The 9,537-nt window shown below is 44.8% G+C and overlaps 1 protein-coding gene across 2 annotated transcripts; it reads left to right on the top strand.

Annotated features, from left to right (window-relative positions):
* The first annotated feature begins 310 nt into the window (after nucleotides 1–310).
* RPS7 (ribosomal protein S7) lies at nucleotides 311–9,305 on the top strand. Of its 2 annotated transcripts, none has more exons than XM_074153415.1 (7): nucleotides 311–337; nucleotides 972–1,053; nucleotides 1,373–1,444; nucleotides 3,049–3,192; nucleotides 4,721–4,785; nucleotides 6,334–6,484; nucleotides 7,112–9,305. In XM_074153415.1, exons 2-7 carry the CDS (start codon nucleotides 979–981, stop codon nucleotides 7,187–7,189), a joined length of 585 nt encoding a protein of 194 aa, XP_074009516.1. In that variant the 5' UTR covers nucleotides 311–337; nucleotides 972–978; the 3' UTR covers nucleotides 7,190–9,305. The 2 variants fall into 2 exon arrangements, with proteins under 2 accessions (XP_074009516.1, XP_074009517.1); XM_074153416.1 differs by lacking the exon at nucleotides 311–337 and adding an exon at nucleotides 350–523.
* Nucleotides 9,306–9,537: the final 232 nt, after the last annotated feature.

Raw genomic sequence — 9,537 nt, forward strand, 5'->3', positions numbered from 1 at the left:
GGGAAAGGGAAAGTGGTGTGATGGCGGCCCGCTCTTGCAGGCCCCGGCTGAGGGCGGCTCTCCCCGGGCCACTGCGCATGCGCTCCGCCGCGGCTTCTGTGCCCCCATCAGCTGCTGATGACGCCACTCGCGGGCGCCGTGCCAGGACTCCCAGCGTCCGCTCGGGCTTCGTGCTGGCGGAAGCCGCCGTCGACCCGCGGCACTGCTAGGGATCCGCGCTGCCCTTCTTCCGGGTCCGGCTTCACCCCCGCTTGGGCGGGGCCAGCGCCTTTCCCGGGCCGCGATCTCCGCCGCTCTCGCGAGAGCTCTCCCTTTTCCTAGGCCGGCGCCGAGAGAGGTGGGTGCCCGGGCCCGGTGCGGGCCCCGGGGGCGCCGCCGCCTTTTTCTTCTGCCGCCGCCGCAATACGGAGCCGGGCGCCGAATGGCGCTCCCCGCTGCGGCCCGGGGGCGTGGATGCCCCCGATTATCGCCCGCCCGAGGCCCGATGGTCGCCGGGGCGCCCGGTGTTGGGGGAGGGGAGCCGGTGGGGTTTTCCTTCGCCCTCCTCCGGAGGAAGGCCGCGGCGGCGGGGCCGTGGGCCGCCGGGCGGGAGAAGGGGGCCCGGGCCGGGCGTGAAGCCCCGCCGGGCGGGAAGGGCTGCTCGCCCGGCTGCACGTGGGGCTCGGCGAGCGGCCGGGCGGCCTCCTGCGGCTGCTGGGGCCTGGCAGCGGCCGGGGCTCCCCGGTGGGCGGGCAGGCTGTTAGGTCCCAGTCGGTTTCTCACACAGGCCTTTCGTTCCCCGGGACGGGTTTCCCTTGTTGTGGTCGGTATCCCCCGGAGCGACGTGCTGGGGCTTGAGTGGCCTGTGGGATCTCTCTGTCTGGTTTCACTCTGAAGCATGTGGCCGAGTCGCCGGATTGCAGAGTCTTGTCTGCGTTTGTGGCAGGACACCACGTTGATGGTGACAGCCGGGATGTTCTTTTGCCTTGCAGAACGGCCATGTTCAGCTCTAGCGCGAAGATTGTGAAGCCTAATGGCGAGAAGCCAGATGAGTTCGAGTCTGGTATATCCCAGGTACGCGTCTCTTCCTGCTGTTTGGTAACTAACTGCAGATTACGAAGACGGTGTTGTGACGGTTGTCTAGAGCTTAAACTTTGAGGGTGATGCTGTCTAAATGTGTAGTCTTTCCAAGTTTTACTTAAGGCAGTCAGCCTGTGTTCCCACCAGTTGAACTTGTTGTGTCGGACAGTATGACTTAGAGGAAGTTAAATCTTTGCTATTGATTGTGGTAAAAAGCATATAGCTGCTTTCCGGCACCGTGTATGGGCTTCAGTCTCAAGGGTTCTTATGAGTTCAACTGTATGTGATGGATTCTGCAACTTTACTTTCCTAGGCTCTGCTGGAGTTGGAAATGAACTCTGACTTAAAAGCTCAGCTGCGGGAGTTGAACATCACAGCAGCTAAGGTAGGCTAGACCTTCTCAACGAAGAATGGCTCGGTGACTTGCTTTCTGTGTGGGTTTAATTTTTGTGAACGTTAACGTGGTAGTCGAATGGTGTCTTTAACTGTATCTTACAGCCTGTGATTGTTTTCCTACGTGCTGTTGTGGTTTATTTTTTGGTATTTGCTGTTAATGCGTAGGATCTTGTAATGTTTTTTTTTTTTAGGAACTGGTCTGAAAAGTCAATGGCAGTTTGGTGTTTTAAATAAACATTGAAAAACAGTAGCGCTACTTTCGGTGTCTGCAAATTGGGCTTGAGATCTGAAACTGGCTTTTTGTGTGTGGATACTGGCTGGCAATGCAGGCATTGCGGGATCTTGGTCAGGAACATGAACTGTAATACTCCCTGTAAAATCAGTTTGTTGTAAATTCTCTTTTACGTACTAAGTAATAGATAGGAGATGGATTGAGGTAATAGACTTGATCACGTAGGTTAGCATACTTGGAAATTTTAGTTTTAATTTATAAAGGCAACTGAAACTTTAAGGAAGAAAATGAAGAAAATAAGTGGAAAAGGAGGAAAAAAGTCAGTGTTAGAATTTGTTAGCCTTGAAGGCTGGTTGGAGCTTCTGAAGCTGGTTGCTGTAACCAAAAACTTCAGTAGGTTGCTTCTTGGTTCTTGCCCAAGCCCACCAATATGCACAGACACAGACGCTCAGCTGCTTAGAGTTAAAGAATCTGGGAATGCAGAAGTTGGCTTCGTATATGAGTTTGGAGGCCTTCAGAAGAAGTGCTTCACTACTGAAGTGCAGCAATGTGTACTGTCCTCAATGAGGAGTTTTTAAAAAGTCTTTGTTATTTACTTTGCTACTTAGTTTTATTCATGAGGAGTCTGCTGTGGGAATCTGAGTTAGCTCATGTGGAACTGGTGAAAACAATTCAGCTTTCTGTTCTGTTGGAGAATGAGGATGTCTGCAGTTGGGGTTATGGGAGAAGTGCTTTGTAAGCCTATACAAACTCCTTTGGTTTTGATCAACTGTTCGAGAACAAAACCAGGGGAGAAGTCATCCGTGTTGGTGTGATGTGAACCTGTAGGCATTTGGAGGGGAAGGAAGAGTTTTGTTTGAATAGCGATGCAGGCCTTGGCAAGTGGTGGACAGAAGATGATTTCCATGAAGTAGCAGCTCAAAAATAAGGGATTTCCTGCTGTAAACTTTAAGTCTAGAGTCTGTGTTAGAGGCAAATAATTTTTGAAACTTCATATCAGCATGTAAGTAGAGCTGCAGATATGATAAGCATTTAGTGTAGTTAGGGTTCTATCACCTGAGCCCCATCCTGCAGAAAGAGTGAGCTCTGTTATTGAGGGTATGTGACTGGAAGGAGTGGTGGGGTTGATTGCCCAATCACTCATTTACAGAAAAAGCAGGTGCTCTGATGGAGGCTTTTCTGTTTAATGCTTGATCTTAAATGCATTAAAACAGGGACTGCTCTCTGATGCTCCTTTTGCCCCCCATGCTCCCCAAAGTTGCAAGCAAGACTACCAAATATCTGCGTTCAGAGGATTCACCATCAAACCAAACATTGCTTTGAGACCCCTAAATAATCTTTACTTCCTGCTTCTGTTTCAGGAAATTGAAGTGGGTGGTGGCAGAAAAGCCATCATTATCTTTGTACCAGTTCCTCAGCTGAAATCTTTCCAGAAGATTCAGGTGCGGCTAGTTCGTGAGCTGGAGAAGAAATTCAGCGGAAAGCATGTGGTGTTCATTGCTCAGGTAAAACACTTAAAAGCTTAAAAAAGTTGGTTTGAAGGGATCCCTGAGGTCTTCTAGTCTAGCCTCATGCATGAAGCAGGACTATTGCCAACAGGACTACTGATCAGGTCAGCCATGGTTTTGTCTAGCTGAGTCTTGAGAACATCCAATCTCTGGATAACCTGTGCTGGGGCTGCACTACCCTTCATGTCTTGTCTGTTCAAGATAACAATGATACAAAGCATATAACTGTACCAGCAGGAAATGTAACGAATGTCCTTCTGTGGATGTCAGCTAAAATGATTTCAACTAGCAGCCAAGGCTGTGTAAGCTTGGTGAGATGTGCAGCTTTTTGGAGGAGGATACATGTTACGGCCTCAGTTACTTTTCAAGTAGTTTGAGAAGCAAAGCTTGAAAGTAAAAGGGAGCAAATATTAATAGGAGTTTTTCTACACTTACATAATCTAAGCACTTAAAATTCAAGTTAATAGGAGAGGAAGGAGAAACCTGACTCAAGCATTTATGGAAGGAGCTAAACCATGAAAAGGTGATAGAGTGCTCTCCAGGCAGTACTAAGGGGTGGACAAATTCTGGAGATCTGTCTGCAGAGTGGATGGTTAGTTGTTAGATTGAAGCTCTTTTTAACAAAAATTCATCATAACCTAATTTTAAGAGCCAGAGCACCTTACCCTGAATCTTTATGTGGCCGGGGCGACTTCTTTTAATGAAGTGTGTCTGGCTCACTTGAACTTCCAAGTGCTTGAGAATTCCCTGTCAGTTTAGTACTCCCTATTTTAGAAGGGAGTGTGTGCAGTTGTTCTTCTGTAGGTGAAACATTGTTGCTTTTGAATGTGACAGGAGGTTCATGATGTAACCTCATCACGGAGAAGCTGTGATGTGTTGGTAGGAAATACTGCAGGTGGCTACAACTGCCTCTAAAACTCAAATGTTTTAAAACATCTACCGTTGCAGATAGATCAGTAAGACTTATTTTCTGCTTCCCTAAGCTGGTATAAATAACTGTAGATGCTGCTTTTGGAACAGATGGCACTTAAGCCAGGGTTTGACTTGCTTGTGGAATACATCTCATTCTTCACACTAGTCTTTCAATCTCAGATGTCACCTAGCTGTCTGTGGGACTGACAGAGCTTCTCGTGTGAAGAGTAGTAAACTTAATCTAACAAATTCTTTGAAATTGAATTTTCCCAAAGAAGGGTCTTTAGATTACTAATACAACACAGTAAACTACCCTGGTTGTGTTCATGGGGGAAGGGGATGAAATACAAATCTTTTATTTCAGTGCGCTGAATGCAGGATCAGTAGATAAGAAATAAATCAATACCAGTACTTCAGCTTCTGCAAGTAATACTGGGTTCTAATGCTGATGTAGCTTTAGGCAAACTTAAACCTCCCTTGTAGGTGTTTCATGCATCTGTTTCTGGTGTGTGTGTGGAAAAAGTGTGTGTGTTTTGGTTGTGGTTTCTTTGTAGTTGATTGTAAATGCTAGATACTGAGAAATGTCTTTTTTTTTTTTTTTTTAACTTAACAGAGAAGGATTCTGCCCAAGCCAACAAGAAAAAGCCGCACAAAAAACAAGCAAAAGCGTCCCAGGAGGTAAGTAAATAATATGGATTATTATAAGGCAGCCTTCTGTTGGGACTTGGGTAATTTAGTCAAGTAATGTTTAGTTGAGTTTTTGAGAAGTCATTCCAGTGATTGCATGGTCTTGTCCTTTCTCTTACTCCTTGAAGTAGTATCTGTCACTTGAATGCTAAAGGGTGCAGTAATAAGCTTGTCTTTGGACGCTGTGTTGCGTTTCTTAAAACTGTATCTGTATTTCTAGCTACAACTGTAGCCAATTTTTAGTCAGTGATACTGGCTTAAGAAACCCCAACCTGCTGTCTCTCATACCACAGTGCGCTGACAAGAAATTACTAATTTTTTTTTTAAGTTTTAGGAAGACCCACATCACATGTTAGACTGTACAGAAGGCAGGGCTGGCACACTGAAGGGATGCAGTGAGGGAGAGAATGGCTGAGGAGGGTTGTAGGTATGAGTAGTCTAGCTGGGCATGATTTAACAGCAGTAGTATAGTCAATTGTGTTAGATGGCCTTCCTGCTCTCATCTAGTGCCCTTATTGCTAGACATGCAACACTACCATGTCTATGTGGATATCAGTGCCTCTTCTAGACTGCTCTTTATCTTACTGTATCATTATGTAGTCCATGTCTTAAAAGTTTGTATTCTATGGCATTTAGCATGTTCCTGTAACTTGTAGCCCCTAGTGTTACACCTGTGTCATATCTATTATTGAATTTTGAATCCCTTAGGCATGGTTTCTAGAAGTGCAGTTTTATAGTACTTTAGCTGCAGTCCTGCCTTTGTAGGGCTCTGTCTGTTATATTAAAACTACTGTTGTGCAGTGGCTAGGGAAGTTGGCATCTGTGTACATGGTTAGCATGCTGCCACTTACAGCAGCAGGGAAAAAGTGTGTGCAGGACTGTCCCTTTCTCAGCCTGAGACTACATCAGGCTAGTGGTGACAAAATAACTTGGATTAATTTTTCTCATTTTGGCTCACTTCTGGACAGTTCAAGAACACAACTGTAGACATCAAACAGTCTTCTAAGCATGATTCAAACTTGGCTAGCTAGACTTTTCCCGTAATACATTGGTGTTTTAAGCCACTTGGGTTTAGGCAGATGAAGAAACCAGTGTTTTCAGAACTGGGTCTCCTATGAGCATATGCTGTGTAGTTGAAGATACTTGCACGTTTAAACTCTTTCAATTGAGTGTCTTTGGTAAAATTGCAGATAGGACAGCTTGGTTATGATTTAAATAAAATCTTCCTTAAATGTGTAGAAATAAAATAATGTTTCAGGGCTGTTGCTGCAAAGCAACATGTGATCTAAAAGGTCAGAAACTTGGCTACTGGCTTTTTCCCCCCCCTGCACTCATTAAGTTTCTGCACTCAGTAGAATTCAGCTTTTATTTTTGCATGAGCTGTGAAAAGGTATTGTCACACTGCAGCATTAAAAAAAAAAACCAAACCACAACACAACTGAATTTTCAGCTAAAGCATGCTGTGGAAGGTTTGAACCTTAGCAGACTGGAAAATGTGGCGAGAGGATGTGTTTTAATGATACAATTGTGTCATTTCAGCCGTACGCTTACTGCAGTGCACGATGCCATTCTTGAAGACTTGGTCTTCCCAAGTGAAATCGTGGGCAAGAGAATCCGTGTAAAACTGGACGGCAGCAGGCTCATAAAAGTCCATTTGGACAAAGCACAACAGAACAATGTTGAACACAAGGTAAATGAAAAAACTGTACTTTCTCACGCGTGGTGGGGTGGCATTCTGACATAGCGAAGAGGATGCTCATGTGATAGAGCAAAAGGCTGGCTTTTGGCTTGTGGCGGGGGAGATGCTTCTGTTTGTGTTTGGAGTAAGGTGCTGAAGATGAGGTGGGTCAGTTTTGGACTAAATCTTTAGTTTAACTTGCCAAAACCCTTGGACTGTAAAGTAGCTATATTGGTTCCCTCATGGGGAGAGACAGTGTGTTGTTGTGGTTATTTTGTTTGGGTGTCGTGTTTGTGTGTGTGTGTTTTAAGTGAAGTGCTTAGTTTTGACCTTAAAGAGATGGGCTTGGTGCGGCCTCAAGTCCCCCATCACTTTGCTTAGGCTTTTTCTGTGGGGATGTGTTTGGGACAGCCAGCTCACTGGGTCTCCTATGGTTGCAAATGAAAAAGGTTCCAAATATTCTCCAGAAAACCTGTCTTTTGTGTAAATGCTCAGCTACCATAATCTAGAAGAAAATAATTAGCCTGAGTTCATTTCAGAGTGAAGATGCAGTGGGAAATAGCGTAGTACCTGATGTATGTTAACATAGATTTTGCTTCCTTATACCATGTGTATAAACAATATTGTTTGTCTTCACAGGTGGAAACATTTTCTGGTGTCTACAAGAAGCTCACAGGCAAAGATGTGGTGTTTGAATTTCCAGAATTCCAGCTGTAAAGTGCAAAAAATGGCTGAATAAACAACTGTTCATATAACAGAGTAATTTCATTTAAATCTTGAATTCCATAAAAATAGGTGGGGATTACCTGGTTCATGAGACTTCTCTACTATCTGGATGAGTGACGTTTGTGTATCAACGTGTTAAGTCACCAGCATTTTAATGGTAGCCCTCATAGGTTGTTCTTGGCACCATCACAACACAACTCTGGACAAAAAAAAAGTCCAGAGTCTGCAAAAAGAATTGTCATTGACAAACGAACTGAAATATGTTGAGATTCACCTTTTGGGGAGAATGTGGAGAATTACTGTAGGGCAGTGGAACTCCCAAGTTTTGCACACAAGAATACCAGTTGGAGACCTACTTGTTCCTGACACTGGAAGGAGTCTACATAGCAGCAGGTGGTGTGACTTCTGAAACACGGAGTGATGGCATCTGAAAAAGGGGGTTGAATTTTTGGGAAATATGTTGGGAGGAGGTATAGTTTGAATTTGAGGTAACCTTCTCGCTCTTTATCTGGCAAAATTACTTACCGGTTCTTACCTAAAAGCTGGTCCTGCAGCTTCTCACCTTTATCAGCATGAAATGGGGAGACATTTTCACTTCTGCGTGCTTGTCTACCTTGCTGGACGCAAACTGCAGTTTTTTAGGCATTGGCCTTGCATCTCCATATATTAGCAGTATGTATGTCTCTATATCACTGCTGGGGTGACCTTCCTCATGGCTAGTACCTGAAGGCAGGGATAGATATGCCGGGGTGAGGCAATGACTGCTGGAATACTTGGGTTTCTTTGGATGGTATTTTAACATAGGACCTGCTTTGGGTTTTGGGAGAGGCAGGGAAGGACGAGCTATATCGTGACAGTTGAAGGCTGCACAATAGCATCCCGAAAACACTATGCTTTTGATATAGGTATCTATGTTTAGAGACACTTTCAGCAAGTAATTTTCTTTTCCCAGCTTGGGAGAGTGTGGATTTTGGCATGTAAATGTTCTCAGCAATTTATATGAATTTAGTACTTCACTGGATGAACAGGCTATTCTGTTGCTTAGGAGTAAGTGCTTAATACAGTAAAAGGTACCTGATTATGGAGACGGCCTGTGAGGGGGAGAGCTTACTTAGTAGGTAGCAGCCTCTGTACCAGGAGCCTTTAATAATTTGGATCTTCCTACCTGAGAGTAGATGGAGAATGTTGTCACTTATTGAGGATCTTTGGGCCTTTATTTCCTTTTCCTATTTGCTGTGGTTTTGTTTGCTTCCCGTTTGATACCTCTCTTTCTTCAGTTGTGAAGACCTAAGAGGTTAAAACAATTGTCACATTGCAAAAAGTGAATCTTTTTAAGTCATGCCATAACTTCTGCCTAGTAGGGCAGGACAGATAGCAGTGTGCTGCAGACGATGCAAAGAGAACAAGGAAACACACGTGCCCTTTTGCAATTAGTAGTTATTTTTCTGCGACTTACTGATGAGGCTTGAATGTTTGCCTGAAAGAGCAGGCTGTATCTTTGAAGAAGTTGGCTTACCTTAAGGGCTTTTTCCTTTTCAAGCTTCTGCCTCTGGGGTATAACTTTATGCCTTACTTATTCCTGGACTGTTTATTCATCTTGGGATGATTCAGCAGAAGCGAATGCATCGACTTTCCTTAGAATTGGGTGAGGGGAGTTGTAGGTATATAACCCTGAATCCTGGCTGCTTGTGTGGAGAGTAATCACAAAAGATCTCATAGCAGAAGGAGTGCCAGAACTTTAGAATTCAAATTTTCATCATTAAATTGGGTATTATTCGGGTTGGAAATGCCACCCCCCCCGGACCCCAAAATAATTCCAGTCTCAAGTCAGACGTGTTATTAAGCCTGCTGCAACAGTCACAGATGGTAGCCTGTGCAAATAAGTAGTTGCGGGGTGTGTGTTGGAAGGAGGAGTCTGGGGAGTATTTGGAGACTCACCAGATGTTAACTACCTCTAGTCAGAGGTTGGTGAGTCTGCTGGGGCTGTGTAACATCTGCAGGAAGAGGTGATGCTCAGACAGCAGGCTTCAGCAGACCGCGTTTCCCGTTTCATGGTGAAATGTAACTCAGGTTTGATCTCTTCATAGTAATAAAAATGTCAGTGGTGTTTCTCGTCTGGAAGCGTTTGGGGGGGGTGGGCGGGGGAGGAGCAGTCTAGTAAACTGAATGTGAAGATTGCAAATGTTCCCAGGCGTTGCCAGCTGGCTATAGATTTTTCTTGGCTCTTGTTGCAAGCCCTTTGAACGATATGAAATGCAAAGGCCCACAATGGCCCCATAAGCAAATTCTTTGAGTGAAAGGATAACGCTGTCAAAGCCATTTATGTTTCTTACATCAGC

Source organism: Numenius arquata, chromosome 9 (genome assembly GCF_964106895.1).
Source record: "Numenius arquata chromosome 9, bNumArq3.hap1.1, whole genome shotgun sequence".
In the NCBI taxonomy this organism is placed as follows: domain Eukaryota; kingdom Metazoa; phylum Chordata; class Aves; order Charadriiformes; family Scolopacidae; genus Numenius; species Numenius arquata.

Bases quoted from the DNA above. Each gene is read 5' to 3' on its own strand.
- RPS7 (XM_074153415.1), top strand. From the start codon at position 979: ATGTTCAGCTCTAGCGCGAAGATTGTGAAGCCTAATGGCGAGAAGCCA. The intron at 1,445-3,048 runs GTAGGCTAGACC...CTTCTGTTTCAG, and splicing joins TGAACATCACAGCAGCTAAG to GAAATTGAAGTGGGTGGTGG. The intron at 3,193-4,720 runs GTAAAACACTTA...TTAACTTAACAG, and splicing joins ATGTGGTGTTCATTGCTCAG to AGAAGGATTCTGCCCAAGCC.